Source organism: Hibiscus syriacus, unplaced genomic scaffold, assembly GCF_006381635.1.
Source record: "Hibiscus syriacus cultivar Baekdansim isolate YM2019G1 unplaced genomic scaffold, ASM638163v2 tig00002942_pilon, whole genome shotgun sequence".
Lineage (NCBI taxonomy): Eukaryota > Viridiplantae > Streptophyta > Magnoliopsida > Malvales > Malvaceae > Hibiscus > Hibiscus syriacus.
This window is the reverse complement of record NW_024061958.1, coordinates 88,440-103,538: the sequence shown is the minus strand read 5'-3', so window position 1 is coordinate 103,538 and position 15,099 is coordinate 88,440. Positions and strand designations below refer to the sequence as shown.

Genomic DNA, 15,099 nt, shown 5'->3' with positions numbered 1-15,099 from the left:
GAATACCTAATATTGAATAAAACGGATAGTGACATGTTATCTAGTTTAACTAAAAAAACGCAACAGTAAACAATTTTTTAATTGCAGGTAAAGATCCTCTATCTAGAAAACCCCTTACTATAAAAGAAGCAGGGCAAGTCATTTTTCATCCAACATATTTGACTTGTGAAAAAATTTACTCTAAGTTTACCATTGACCGGATTTCATTTTCCGTTGATCTGGGAGTTTTACGTAAACCAAACACTTGAAAACGGGAAAAACATTTTTCGTAAATTGTTTTCTCCGTTCCAAACAGACCATTACACACAATCTATTTTCATTTTTCCCAATTACATATACTTCATTACCGTTTCAGTTTAGTATCTTAAATTTTAAATTATCGTATATTTTATTATTTTAATTTTTTTATATTGATAATCTATTTTAATTTTTTTTAAAATTTTATAAATTCATCTATCATAAAATTTTAAAATTCACATATTAATATAAAATTATACATCTGTCCTATAAAAAAATTATATCCCTTGACTTTTAGCAAAAAAACATTTTATTTAATGACAAATGCATGATTTTATGTTAGGGGTAAACTAAAATTTCAAGGGACGAAAATATAATTTTAAATTTAAAATAATATTTAATTTTTTACTTAAGGATCAAATCACCTCTCAAACTTTATAAAAATATATGAAGTTCTTAAATTTTAATTGATTTTTCCGACAGGTTGAAAAATATAGTCCTTATGGATTTAAATTTAAATATTTCAAGGAAGGCATTTTCTATGAAATCAAAACCAATAAGGATACAAAACGTGGCACACACGAGACTGACATGTGGACAAATCAATTCGCGGCTTTGTTTCTCTCTCCCCCACTCTCACTCCGGCATTTGAATGTTCAAAAATTTCATTTTTGTTTTCTCTTTCTTCACTCCCACACACTCTCCCCGTTTTCGACGGTTCTAATGAACCACCTCCTCCACTCCCGTCTTTATTGCCGCCGCCGTTGTCACGATCTCCGTTTTAACCAGCTCAGCTAACAAATTTCTTTTTTTTTCTTCACCTTCTGACGCCCCCCAAAAAAATAAACTTTCTTAAGAGTTTCTTTTGTTCAGAGATATGTTTTTGTTTTGGCTTATGAGTTTTTTTCGTGCATTTCGGATCTATATTTCGTCCGACTACTTGTTTCTTTCTTCTTTTATCAGTTCAAATGAGTGAAAATGAAGACATTTGGGTATTGGAGTCATAAGATTTCGAGCTTCTCTTCTGATCAGACCTTAATCGACCTGCTTCCTTTAACTGCCCCTTCTTCGTTCAGAGGTTCGATTTTCTCTTCTCTTTTTTCCCCTTTTTAACGTGTTTTTAAATGATCGCTTGTTTCTTCCGTCGAGGAATGCGAGGCAGAAGGATTTTTTTTGGAATTCTTGTCATTATATAAATATTCCGTATTTGTTTTTCCATTTTGAAAATGACTCATGAAAATGAGTGAGTTGTGTTGCTAAATTTATCCTGCAAAAAAAAAAAAAAGGTTAAAAGAACTCATGATTATAAGCTTCTTTCCTTTTTCACGTTAAAGTTGATTTTGTTTTCCTACATTTTCTTAGTTACCAAACGCCTTAGTCCCCCTGTTTTCCTTTCGTTTAAACATTTTCCCAGGGTTGAATATTTGTGTCTGGGCTTCCATGCTGGGTTGTTTTTTTATTAGAATAATTCTTATGATTTTTATAAGGATTTATTTCCAGGAGACATGAATATTCAAAAGCAGAGAAATTGTCCTAAATTGCCATCCGATTCTAGTTCTTGCAGCAGTGATACTACTAATGAAAAACAGGTGTGCTAGTTTTTCTTGTTTCCATCATTGTTTGATATGATAAGATTTATACTCCTTACCATTAAACGCTTCTCGATTGTAACACCAATCAATTGTTTCTGATTGTTGCAGTTAATGTTTGCGTTCACTTCTACATCTTCAAAACAATCGACTGGGACACCGATGAATAAGTTGTTGGCGCGAGAGATGTCCAAAGAAAATGAACCTAGAAGACGGTCACCGAGTATTATTGCAAGGTTGATGGGGCTTGATGGACTGCCGCCTCGGCAGCATGGCCACAAGCATCAAAACGGAATCGAGAGTAGTCAGGGTAGTACATTCGATAGCTGGCAATCTTCTAGGAAAAGTTCTAAGGATGAGCAGGAATTTAAAGATGTTTTTGAAGTTTTAGATGCATTGAAAATGGAGAGTGCGGGTTTCTCTCAAGGTTCTGCGAATTCAAACCTTTCCGATGCGAAGGTAGCCTTTATTGGGCAGAAATTTATGAAGGCCAAACGTCTTTCAACCGACGAAAAGCTTCAAGATTCTAAGGAATTCAATGATACCCTCGAGGTGTTAGACTCCAACACTGATCTTCTGCTGAAATTCTTTCAACAACCTGATTCATTATTCACAAAGCATTTGCATGATTTGCGAGGAATGCCACCCCAGTCCCATTGTAGCCATGTATCCGCTATAAAGTCATCACGCACTCTGAATAAGGAGAATGGTAGCTTAGCACACAAAAATGGGAGTAAAACTCGTACGAAGCATCACTGTGAATCTCCTCAGGGACATCAAGAAGGTTGTCCGAGTCACCCTCATGGGAGATGTGCTGCTCACAATCCCCCCAAGTCACCTACGTTTCAATTAGAAGAGACAAAAGGGCAAGCTTTTGTACCTACAAGAATTGTTGTCTTGAAACCAAATCTTGGGAAGTTGCAGAACTCTTCCAGAACTTCTTCATCACCTCGTTCTTCTCATCATTTTCCATCCAAGTTCACAAGACACTCAGAAATTTTGGGGGTCGAAGATAAGGAGGCAGAAATGCGGGGGAAGAATAATGTTCATCAAGATACTGTGTTTTCAACGCATAATCCTAGAGACTCTAGGGAAATGATGGGCAAGGAGATTACGAGGAAAATGAAAAATAGCTTTAACAATAACTCCATGACTATTTCGACCTCCAAGTTGAGAGGATATGCAGGGGATGAGAGTTCATGTGATGTATCCGGATCTGAATCTGCAAATGATTCAGATGTAACAACATTGTCCTACAGAGATAACATTGGCTGGAATGAGCGACATAGAGGTCATCATCCCGTTCTAGTGAATCATCAGTCAGTAGAGAGGCCAAGAATAGATTGTCTGAGAGGTGGAAAATAACACACAAGCCTCAAGAGGTACACGTGGTTAGCAGGGGCAGCACACTGGGTGAAATGCTTGCCAATTCAGATAGGGAAGCGATTCCTGGAAATTCTAGTGGCTCGGTTGGTATGGAAGGATGCAGTGAGGTTGGTCGTTGTGGTGGGCCTGCAGTTTGGAATGAACCTTTAGGCATTAGCAGTAGGGATGGTTGGAAGGATGGTTGTCTTGGTAATCTTTCGAGATCACGTTCTCTACCTGCTTCATATACTGACTTCGGAAGTCCCAGAAAAAGCGCACGTCATGAAAGTCTTCTCAGAAACAAGTATGTAATTCCAAAAGAGGGTTTCAAGTTGGACCAAAACAAAGCAGTAAAAGGCAATTTTAATCAAAAGGAAGCTCCATTACCTAGCAACCAAAGATCCCGTGTTAAAAAATCTCAATTTCTGGATAGTAGTTGCAGCAATAAGGATTATAGTGGCACTTCACAAGATTCTGAGAACACCCCTTATCAAGTAAAGCAAAATAAGCTATCCGAACACATTCTTATGGTCTCGAGGGCTTCTGCTGGTACTGCCGTGGATTCAAGTTCAGTCGAAAATGCAGAGGGTGTCAATGATCTGAATATGCCTGTGCTCTCTGAACCTTCTAACATTGAATTGTCGGCTCCTGCTTCATTGAATGCTGTTGTTGCTTCTACCAGTGACCTAGATAATTTGAACTCCCAGGTATTTGTTATATTATGTAGATTTGTAGATTATATGAATTGTTGAGGAGATATTTCTCCACTCAGTTTAACGTACGCATCTCTTTTGTGACAATCTCCAGGAACCATCTGAGGGACCTAAGCAAATGACACCCGATTGCCCTGTACCGGAACTAGAATCTCAAGTATGCTCTAAGGAGGCAGAGCAACCTAGTCCAGTCTCAGTTATAGAAGCCCCTTTTGCAGATGATGCATCATCTGGTTCTGAATGCTTCGAGAGTATTAGTGCTGATCTTCATGGTAAATGGCGGTTTTAGTTTTGTTACTTTTATATTTAGCTTCCACTCCTTTTTTTTACTACTGTTTATGCTTTCAGAGCTTCGGATGCAACTTCGACAATTACAACTAGAATCTGAGGTATATGAAGATGGAGCTATGCTTCTTTCTAGTGATGATGATGGCAATGAAGTATCTGTTGGGCTTGCTGAGGAAAACGGGAGACCAAAGCCAGAAGAAAATTGGGAATCTGTGTACATAGTTGATGTGCTGGTCGATTCTGGAATTAGACGAGCCGAACCGGATACCTTCTTAGCAGCATGGCATTCTACAGAATGTCCAGTGAATCCGCTAGTATTTGAAGAACTCGAGAAAAAATATTGTAACGTAAATTCTCGGTCAAGGGCTGACAGGAGGTTGATGTTTGATAGGATTAATTCAAAGATACTGGAGATCTATCAGCAATACAGAGACCAACCCCAGATGATATCTGGAAGGAAACTTATTATTCCGGAATGCAACATCGGAGAGCTTGAAGATAGCCTGTGCAAGTCACTAGTAAGCCAAAGCAAGAAACCTCACATGGATGAAGGAGAGACGGTGTTTGCAGGAGAATTTCAATGGTTAGACTTGAGAACGGATGTCGACGAAATAGGTCGGGGAATCGAGAGATTGTTGGTAGATGAACTAGTATCTGAGGTAGTGACAGGTTTGTAAAAGCTGCTTTTGGTTTAGGAAATTTATATACAAAAATCTGCATTCAATAGTTTCTTCACCAGCAAGAATTATGAAAACCCACAATATTCAGTGTCCATGTAGGGTAAGTATTCAGTTGGACGAAACACGTTGGACACAACATTCTGAGTCATTGACCCTTCTTGTGTCCTGTATAACCATTTCATTGATTGATAATTCTATTACTTGAGCGTCAAGGTATCTTCAACAGATTCTAGACGGTTTGAAGATATGAAACATGATGCAAAATGACTTGTGGTTATCAAGTAATGTTACATTGCCACCGGAAAAAAAAATGTCATGTCTGCAGCTATGGTAATATTTTAACAATGACCAAAATAAAATCAAAACATAACGTTAAGTATGAGGTTTTTAATAAAAAAATTGGGAGGCCAAGACGGAATCACGTGAATAGTTTGATGATTAATGTGTAGTTTTCCATTTTAATTTAGAATTAATTGCATCATGTCCTCAAAGTATGACCCTTATTTTGAATTAGTTCTTAAACTTTTAAATGTTTCAATTTTATCTCTAAAGTATGATTTTCATTCTAAATTAATCCTTAAACTTTTGAACATTTCAATTCCATCCGCAAAACTATGACTTTATTATAAAATAGTCCCTAAACTTTTGAACATTTTAATTTCATCCCAAATTATACGTATATTCTAATCACATTCCGTGTTAATAAAACTGTTAGACCAAGTCATATCATTATATATTTGAAAAAAATTAGGTTAAACTATGGTTGAAATTAATTACATATTTTGATGAATTTGGGGATGAAATAGGAATATTCAAAGGTTTGTGGACCGTTTTAGAAAGAGTTTCATAGTTTAGGAATGAAATTAGAATGTTCAAAAGTTTAAGGACTAATTTCAAATGAACATCATAATCTAGGGATGAAATTAAAATATCTAAAAGTTTAAAGAATAACTTAAAATAAGGCTTCTAATTTGAGGATATATGATGTAATTAACATTTTAATTTAATAAACAGTAATGTAAGGAGAAATTATTTCATGAATCTGACTCACAACGTCATTCATAGTCTCATTCAATCAGATCCACTAATTTTAAAATAATTTCAAAATAACTACTCATTCACGTTGAAAAAGGCAAAGATTCATCCAGAAAACTGTAACTGCCTATGAAGCAAAAATATGAAAAGCGAGAATCTCTCCTACAGTCTCAATAATGCAATCAACTACACCACAGTGGTGGCTGTTCTCATCGCCACTATTGCTTTTGCTGCCATATTCAATGTCCCAGGCCAATATGCTGACAGTCCTCAAGATATTTCACCAGGAGTCTCTCCTGGACAAGCGAGAATCGCTCCAAAACTGCAGTTTATGATTTTTATCGTCTTTGACGTTGTTTCCCTCTTCATATCGTTGGCTGTTGTGGTGGTGCAAACCTCAGTTGTAGTCATACAGAGAAAAGCAAAGAAGCAGATGATGGCTATTATTAATAAGCTCATGTGGTCGGCTTGTGTACTGATTTCCATTGCATTTCTTTCCCTTTCGTATATTGTGGTTGGAGAAGATGAGAGGTGGTTAGCTTACCTAGTTACTGGTATAGGGACTGTTATCATGGTATCAACGTTGTGGACACTGTGTTATTGGGTGATTGTGAACCGCATCAATCCGCAGGTCTTCTATGAATAGAGGATCTCAGTCCATGTCAATGTCACACATGTCTGACATGGAGATACTGAACAATGAACACAAGAAATTCTATGCAGTTTGAGCTCGGATGCTTGCATCTTTTTACTTATATGCAGGGATTCAAATCGCAGTCACGTTTTCGATTATATTGCTTTTACCGTGATTGTGGCCATAACGGGCGCTATTGTGGTTATAGCTAGTATATCGGAAGGCAACGCTACCGCTATTTCGCGGGCGTTATCGCAGATGCGGACCGCTATTTAAAACCCTGCTCATATGTAAATGGATCTAACTGTAGCAGAATGTTAGCCTGGTGCTTCTTGCTGATGAGCTTATACGGATTGTACACACACACACACACACACACACACACACACACACACACACACACACACACATACCTCCTTCTGTAATTCAATGGATCGAGGAAAACAATTAGTCAATAATCCGGCTTCATCTTCCGGCTTCATCTTCTAGATTATTTGTTACGCCCGTAATGCATCTGATTCCCAGTGTAACAATGCTCCTTTTCCTCTTCTTTCAATATAACAAAGGTACTGGTGAGTATTGCAGTGATTCTCCTGCATAGTTTCCTTCTGAACCGATGCCATCATGGAATAATTAGTGACATCGATAGCCAATGCCTTTTACAACATTCATTGCACATAGAAATATCTTATGCTTATGCTTATGAAGTCTGCCTTTATTACTATTCTTCTCATGATTCAATGTTCCTAGGAAAATGCTTCAATTTCTTTATGTCAAGCAATAGGGTGTGGCATGTTCTTCGTTTTGTCTATTTCAAAAGATGGAATTTACTCTTTTTTTTCCCTTTTAGATTTGAATGTGAAAAAGACACGCCTTGCTTCCCTGTCTCAAAATTTTCAGTAATTTCTTTCACCTTTTGTCATCCTGTCTGAATTATGGAAGAACTTGGAAATTTTTAGAAAGGGGTCACCTTGAAATGCTGGCTAAAAACCTCTAGTAAAAGAATTTATCGTTTGTTTGATATGTACATGCTACTTATCTGTCATACTGATGACCAACTTCATAAAGTTTAATTTGAATTAGATGAGAGAATAGTTTGATTATTTTATACATGTCAACATTATGTTGAAGATGCATTGTGCTTCAGAACAAAGTGTAAGAAACATGACAAGTTACACAAATTTTTTGTTTATTTTATTAATTTTAGTATCTTTTCTTGAAACCACCTAACATTTTCTCACATGCTTCACTTGCAGACAATGGTCCCAATGCAAAACTTTCAAAGAATTCATTACCGAAACTTACTTGCAGAGGATGTTATGATTAACAATGTCGATCCGATCTGTTTCTTCTGCTAACACCGCCTTTCGAAAAGAAGGGCAAACCTTTTTCTGTTTTTCTATGTTGTAAGTAAGCAAAGCAAATACAAAAACTGTGCATGAAAGCATATACTTTTGGAATCCAACTTTCAGTCTTTTTTCGAATAAATAGTTGGAGTTTCCATTGAAATGAAGCTCCATTTCACTAGCTTACAAAGTGTTAAGAGCCTTGCAGTTGCACTTCCTTTTTCTAGCCAAATGGAGAAAACAAAACTTGACCATACGGGCAGGGAAAATGAAATGCTTTTTTTTTAGTCTTGTCAGGACTCAACATCTGTCAACTTAGCTACTATGCAATTTCGTTATTTCCTTTCCAATCTTGTCAAAAATCTAGCAGGCACGTTTTGTTCTAGTTTAATGGTTAGTCACAATCTTGAGAAAATAACGATAAGATCGAAAGATTTTTTTGCTCTTGTTTTCAGTATTCATGGTGATCAAAATCATTTCATAAAGAGTATACAATTGAAATGACATAAAGCTTTTGGTTTAGTTTAATTAGCCTTAATCTGCAGTAAGCAGGTGGGGTGTTCCTTTAATCAAAGTTTTCTTTAAGGTATCAAAATGTAATTTAAACCCACTTTTTTAAAGTAAGATCGGTAATAAAATAAAGGCTGAAACAGTAATAAAGAATTTATATCTGCTAAAAAAGCTTCATGTAAAAAAAAAAAAGAAGCAGCTTTTGTAAAATTCACAGTATTTGCAGAATCTGCAGATTTGAAGTTCTGGTGCTCTTACTGGAAAAAAGTTTTTATTTTTATTTTTAAATTCCGGGGCTTAATTGTAATCAAAAGAGATTGACTTTTAAACTTAGCATCATCTGTGTAAAACTTAGTTAAGTGGTAAAAGATCATTGTCAAATGTGGAAACTGGCGAGTCCTTGTAAAAGAGAATGTTTTTGTCCCAGTCCAAGGAAGAACAGTTGCTGGATTCAATCAACTCTAATCATGCAGTATCTTGAGCAAGTACTAAAAGGAAAGCCATAAAATGACCATTGTATTGAATTATAAAACTTCCATGGATTTCAATATGTTCTTCCACAGGAACCTATTACAGTAACATTAACAAATTGATATGAGTATCTCACACAGGATTGACAGTGACACTCACTTTGGAAGAATGTAACAGGAACTGGCTACAATTTTTCAGTGTTTTTTCCTTTTTCATATTCATATGCTGCAAAGTCTTTGTTTTTCTTGGTCCCCGCTAACTGAAATCTTTGAAGCAGAAAGTGAACAAACCCCAACTTCAGTTGCAGTCTTTCTCGAACTAGACAGCTGCTGAGACTGCTTACAGTGAGCGATTGCTTCCTCGATCGAATGCTCGATCTCGGAATTCGCGCTGTTGCTTCTTTTCAGCAATTGTAAATCATGGAGTCCGCTTGAACTGAATGAAAACGATGAAGAAGACGAAGAGGAATTGGATGAAGTTGTTGATAGACCAGTGGTGGGGTGCTGTGGGAAACAAAGTTAATAGACCAGTGGTATCACTGTTTATGTTGGAGATGAAGTCAGTTGCCATGTTTGCTTCACGTCGGATCAATTTCTTCGATTAAAAGTGGGTTGCACCATTTGGGCTAGTTGATTGATTTGTGAGCCCATTATATTGGACTGACCCAAACTCAGCAATGGAGGCGTATATTTGCCGTCTAGAATATCACTTGACAAGTTGAGATCTACGATCCCAGTTTCTTTTAAATCCAATCGCTTCCTCCGTTTTCCTTCCACCGCGAATCACCGTGCCGACAGCCGTAGATCCGCCCACAATGACCAGACTACCCCGGCAAATCCTCCTCCTCCTCCTCCTCTCGCTCATTTCTTCCTCCACCGCCGAGATCAGAACCCTGACCATCACCTCCGATTCCCGCCCCATGATCCTCTTCGAGAAATTCGGCTTCACCCACAATGGCTACGTCTCCGTGGCCGTCTCCTCCGTCTCCGTCTCTTCTTCCGCCACTGCTCCCAACCCCGACGCTTCCCGCCTCGGCTTCTTCCTCTTATCCGAAGAAGCTCTCCTCCAAGTCCTCCTCGAGATTCAACAAAATCCTCACTTTTGCGTCCTCGATTCTCGCTACATCCAACATCTCTTTACCTTCGCCGACCTCTCCCCGCCTCCGCTGTCGCGCTTCAACCAGACTTACCCCGTTTCTTCCCCCAACGAATACTCCCTCTTTTTCTCCAATTGCGCCCCCGAAACACGCGTTTCGATGAACGTCCGGGCCGAAACCTACAACCTCGAACGCGACGGTTCTAGAGATTACCTCTCCGCCGGTCTAACCCAGCTCCCTTCCCTTTACACCGTCTTCTCAATCCTTTACTTAGTCTTCCTTGGTTGTTGGATCTACATTTGTTACACCAACAAACTGTCCGTACACCGGCTCCATTTATTGATGTCCGGATTGCTTTTATTCAAAGCGTTGAATCTGATATGCGCCGCCGAAGATAAGCATTACGTCAAGGTCACCGGAACTCCTCACGGTTGGGATATTTTATTCTACATTTTTCAATTCATTCGCGTCGTTTTGCTTTTCACCGTCATCATTTTGATCGGCACCGGTTGGTCGTTTCTGAAACCATTTCTACAAGAAAGGGAGAAGAAGGTTCTGATGATCGTGATTCCGCTCCAAGTTTTAGCTAATATCGCTTCGGTTGTGATCGGAGAAACTGGGCCGTTCATTAAAGATTGGGTAACATGGAATCAGTTGTTTTTGCTGGTTGATATCATTTGCTGTTGCGCTATCATCTTCCCGATCGTTTGGTCGATCCGTTCATTGAGAGAAACCTCGAAAACCGATGGCAAGGCCGCGAGGAATTTGGCGAAGTTGACACTGTTTAGGCAGTTTTACATCGTGGTGATCGGGTACTTGTATTTCACGAGAATTGCGGTGTTTGCTTTGAGGACGATCGCCGCTTACAAATATCAATGGGTTAGTAATGCAGCCGAGGAGGCCGCGAGTCTTGCGTTTTATTTGTTTATGTTTTACATGTTTAGGCCGGTGGAGAAAAATGAGTACTTCGTTCTGGATGAGGATGATGAAGAGGCTGCTGAAATCGCTCTCAGAGATGAAGAGTTCGAGCTTTGAGAATTACACCAAGCTACCTTGGATCTCAGAGGTTTGAATATGCTTCTTATTCTCTTCAACTTGATGCTAAATTTCGAATATTCTTTTGATCAGTTACTGTATTTCTCCATACTATTCTTGTTATGTTTAACTTGTTACTGAAATTTGAATATGCTTCTGTGCTTCTTATCACTGCTTAACGAGTTCTTAGCTGGCTGAATTTTAAAAGCAAGAGTTTAATTAATTAACTAGAAGTTTGTAAGGTCTTTGAATGGTATTTTTCATTATTTTTGAATTAATTATTGGTATCTGATCTATTGGTCGACTAATTCAAATCCGATACTGTAGAGGCGAGGCGATCTTCCTAATTCGGTTTGCTTTATCTCACTAGATCAATTGATTGTTAATGGTAATTTTTATTATTGTTAGTCAATGTTTGGAGTATATTTTGGTTCACATATGCAAGTCCATTGATTTAAACATTTTTCTGTTTCAACTTCTGTGTATTTCCTATTGGTTTCCTCAGCAATTTGAATGGCAATGCCTTTTGTTTGTTTGTTTCTCGTTGGCAATGAATTGTTGTTATTCTTTGAGGATCCGAGTTTGAGAGTCAGAGATATTAGGGGTACGGATATTTTATCTTTGAACAGATATTATCTTATATTTACTCAAATTAATAATAATAAAAAAACACGGATATTTTATCTTTGAACAGATATTATCTTATATTTACTCAAATTAATAATAATAAAAAAACTAAATGGCTTTTTTACTTGTTTCTTCTGTATGATACTTAATTCGACATACCAATTCAGATCCCATTATAAAAGTCGACCAAAATCTAAAAGTAAGGATGGGTATGGGTCAAGTTGGGTCGGCTTTTTGGTCTAATTGATCCGAGAACAAGGAACTCTCCACCCGAGACTCGACTTGACCAAAAAAAGGTTTCATCCGACCCGATATATAACTTAGAGACTCGACTTAAAATAATAAAAAATATTATTTTTGTTTAATAAAAATAATGACTTAATTGTAAAAAATTATATATAGAGGGATATTATTGTAATTATTTTTAAATATATAAGGTAAAATTATATATTTTTGGGTCGGATCGAGTATTTTTCACCCTAAATCCGAACCTTACCTAAATAACACACTTAAAAAAATTCAACCCAAATTTAAATTTTTTTTATAAAAAACCCGATCGGATCGGAATCTATCGAGTCCGGCCCATCCCTGGCCTAAACATGTTCTTTTATGTATGATAATTAACTAGAGTTGTCAAATTTTGTCCGAACCTAAGATTTGGATTGGAAATCAAAATTTGATTTAACCATAATAGTTAACAACTCGTGCGTTTAGTTTGAATTTAAAATGATTCAAACTTAAATTAATATATACCGAAAAATAGGAAATAGTTTCAACTTGAATTTAAAGTTATTTCAAATATCGCTAAATTTCTATTTTAATATCGTTTTTTCTCACTAAACTAAAATTTGATAATTGTAGCATTGAACACTGGTGTTGGTTTCAATTATAGCATTGAACTGTTAAAATTCTGACGTATGAACATATCTTTTTGTCATTGGATTAGGGTTTATTAACTTACACGAATCACCCACCTTCTTCCACCCCAAGCTTCGACCACCACTGCCAATATAGCCAGCGACAGACACACAATATCATGTTAGTGTTGATGAAGTTGTAAAATTTTAACAAATTTATAAAATTTTAAGGGAAGAAGAGAGTTAATTAAGTGTGGTGAAGGATGAGCACCATCATAATGTCCGAAATCAGCACCTAATCAATTATACATTGTCTGAAATTTATAAACTTGAATATATATTTAAATTAAGGTAAATTATTGTAATGATCACTTTAGTTTTAGTTTTATTCACTTTTGATCATTGATTTTGAAAAAGCTACATTTTAGTCACTTACGTTATTGATATATTAAATTTTGGTCACTGGACTGTTAACTTTTAAAAGTTTGTTGATATGACATGCTAGTAAAATAGGTAAAATTTTAATTTGACCCTTAAATTTTAGATGAAATATCATTTTGACTCTAAACTTTAAATAAAATATTAATTTGACTCCTGAATTCAAACGAAGTCTCTTGTCGCTGGTCGTCACTCGTCACTGTCGCTATTGTTCATCGCCGATTGTCAGCAGCCACCGTTGATAAAAACCTTTGAATCTTAAAATTTTCAATTCACTCCATTTTGACATATTTGATGTGAATTTGTGTTTGTTTCACTAGAAAATCCTCCAAAATAAATCTAGCATATAACCTTTCAACTTCCTTTAAAATTAAATTACAATGATAAAATTATCATTATTATTCCTTTAATAAAGAAATTAAAAATGTAAATATTATGTTTATAATATTATTATGTTATAATTCTATATACTAATAATATTTAATTATAAATTTAATATTTTGTTATGTTATAATTTTTTTACGTTTCTAATATTAATTATAAATTTACAAAATCGTAATGAAAGTGATGAAACTTTAATCCAATTCTAATACAAAGTAAATTAATTACTAATCATACAACAATGTATTCAATAGTTATAGTTGCAACGCTCTAAATTTTGAGTTAATAGTTTTGGGCTAACAAGAGAGAAATTTTGGATCAACCTACTAGCTTTGTAGAGGTTTATCGGAAGCCATAGGAGAGATTTTAGTGAGGGTTTAGAAGCACATATTGTTCCAACCCGTTTTTAGGGATTTGAGCTTAGGAAACCCACTTAACATCTTTGTAAGCTCTAAAACAAGTTAGTAACTCATGTGTTTGATCCTTGTTTAGCGAGGAAAGTTAGAGAAAGCTCCAAAAGCAAGGGGAAAGAAAAACTAGCACTTGGTTGAGCATTGAGTGTTTCCAGCAGCTTAGAATTCAAGGTAATACATTTCTAACTCATCCATACTACTTGTAGATCACTAGTCGTGGTTGGTTAGTTTGCATGATTTCATGAAGCATGGAAGTGCATCCATGGTAGATTTCAGATTATGATGTTATTCATAATGAAAATGACTCTTTATGACCCCCTATAAGCTTGCATAAGACTTTAATAATGTTTAAGGGCCTTGGAGGGGCAAATGGGTTAAGTTGGGTGTCATTCTCGAGAAAAGATATAGTATTTCTAGGCTTGAGTATCGGTACTGGATGAACAATTCATATATTGTTCTTCAGATAGCCAAAAACAAAAGGATTTTTTGACTCAATGGTATCGATAATATTCATCGGGCATCGATACTAGAGTTAAATTACAAATTCTAGTAGCCAAATGTGATATTGCTACTAGGTACCCTATTTTGGCACGAACAATCCTTTCTACCCCAAATGCCCCATTAAGGTCCCCAACTGATGTTTAAGTGTTTTATGTGACATTAGGGGTCATAAAGAGTCTGTAAACATACTGAAAACACTCAAATGATGCAATCTACCATGAATGCTTCAAGCTTATGCAACTTACCAAATCTCACCTAGATGAACTACATGTGGTATAGATGAGTTAAGAGTGAGTTACATGACGATTCTAAGTTGTTATGGGTGTCCAAAGGTTAACCCAAGGTGAGCTTCTCCTTCCCCCTTGATTGAGAGTTTTCCCCACTTCTCTCACTAGCCAAGAACCAAAGCAAGGGTCACTAACGGAATTTAAAGATTAAGCATGGTTTAAAAACACTTACTAAGCCTATAGATGACTGAAAATGGGATGATATCTTGAAATCTCTTACCCCTACAAAAACATGTTTCTTGCTACCGTGGCCAAACTTTGCAAAAGTAGTCTTGAATTGGAGCTTAGAAGGTGATGATTATGATTCTTACCTTTAAACTGCTGATTGAGGTCTCAAAAGCTATAAATATCCCACCTTTACTTCAACTCTAAAGGAAAATGGAGAGGCCTTGAAAGGGAAGAGGAAGAAGACAAGGAAAATGGTGAAAAAGTGATATGAGAATACCGCAGATGTGAGATCATGCACTCTTAATTTGTTTTTTAGCTTTAATTTTGAACTATGGTATAATTACTTTTTTGGTCCCTTTGATTCTGACGGCATATTAAAAACACCCTTTTTAATCTCTATTAGGCTTTATTCAAGCCCAAATCCACCT

At 36.4% G+C, this 15,099-nt stretch overlaps 4 protein-coding genes across 4 annotated transcripts; all 4 read left to right on the top strand.

Annotated features, from left to right (window-relative positions):
• Positions 1 to 1,131: 1,131 nt before the first annotated feature.
• On the top strand, positions 1,132 to 3,191 carry LOC120166247. Its single transcript, XM_039175555.1, has 3 exons — positions 1,132 to 1,315; positions 1,738 to 1,826; positions 1,938 to 3,191. The coding sequence occupies exons 1-3, from the start codon at positions 1,216 to 1,218 to the stop codon at positions 3,189 to 3,191; spliced, it is 1,443 nt and encodes a 480-aa protein (XP_039031486.1). The 5' UTR covers positions 1,132 to 1,215.
• Positions 3,130 to 4,933, top strand: LOC120166236. Its single transcript, XM_039175546.1, has 3 exons — positions 3,130 to 3,898; positions 3,999 to 4,176; positions 4,253 to 4,933. The coding sequence occupies exons 1-3, from the start codon at positions 3,245 to 3,247 to the stop codon at positions 4,867 to 4,869; spliced, it is 1,449 nt and encodes a 482-aa protein (XP_039031477.1). The 5' UTR covers positions 3,130 to 3,244; the 3' UTR covers positions 4,870 to 4,933.
• A 1,116-nt stretch (positions 4,934 to 6,049) lies between these two features.
• On the top strand, positions 6,050 to 6,553 carry LOC120166095 (ankyrin repeat-containing protein At5g02620-like). The gene has a single exon (XM_039175461.1). The coding sequence runs from the start codon at positions 6,050 to 6,052 to the stop codon at positions 6,551 to 6,553; it is 504 nt and encodes a 167-aa protein (XP_039031392.1).
• Positions 6,554 to 9,666: 3,113 nt separating this feature from the next.
• On the top strand, positions 9,667 to 11,000 carry LOC120166258 (protein CANDIDATE G-PROTEIN COUPLED RECEPTOR 7-like). Its single transcript, XM_039175563.1, has one exon. It carries the CDS (start codon positions 9,683 to 9,685, stop codon positions 10,997 to 10,999), a length of 1,317 nt encoding a protein of 438 aa, XP_039031494.1. The 5' UTR covers positions 9,667 to 9,682; the 3' UTR covers position 11,000.
• Positions 11,001 to 15,099: the final 4,099 nt, after the last annotated feature.

What these genes read in the sequence shown, in the direction of transcription:
- LOC120166247 (XM_039175555.1), top strand. Translation starts at nt 1,216, where the DNA reads ATGAAGACATTTGGGTATTGGAGTCATAAGATTTCGAGCTTCTCTTCT. An exon ending in TGCCCCTTCTTCGTTCAGAG is followed by an intron (nt 1,316 to 1,737) that starts GTTCGATTTTCT and finishes ATTTATTTCCAG; the next exon opens with GAGACATGAATATTCAAAAG. An exon ending in ATACTACTAATGAAAAACAG is followed by an intron (nt 1,827 to 1,937) that starts GTGTGCTAGTTT and finishes TGATTGTTGCAG; the next exon opens with TTAATGTTTGCGTTCACTTC.
- LOC120166236 (XM_039175546.1), top strand. Translation starts at nt 3,245, where the DNA reads ATGCTTGCCAATTCAGATAGGGAAGCGATTCCTGGAAATTCTAGTGGC. An exon ending in TAGATAATTTGAACTCCCAG is followed by an intron (nt 3,899 to 3,998) that starts GTATTTGTTATA and finishes GACAATCTCCAG; the next exon opens with GAACCATCTGAGGGACCTAA. An exon ending in TATTAGTGCTGATCTTCATG is followed by an intron (nt 4,177 to 4,252) that starts GTAAATGGCGGT and finishes TTATGCTTTCAG; the next exon opens with AGCTTCGGATGCAACTTCGA.
- LOC120166095 (XM_039175461.1), top strand. Translation starts at nt 6,050, where the DNA reads ATGAAAAGCGAGAATCTCTCCTACAGTCTCAATAATGCAATCAACTAC.
- LOC120166258 (XM_039175563.1), top strand. Translation starts at nt 9,683, where the DNA reads ATGACCAGACTACCCCGGCAAATCCTCCTCCTCCTCCTCCTCTCGCTC.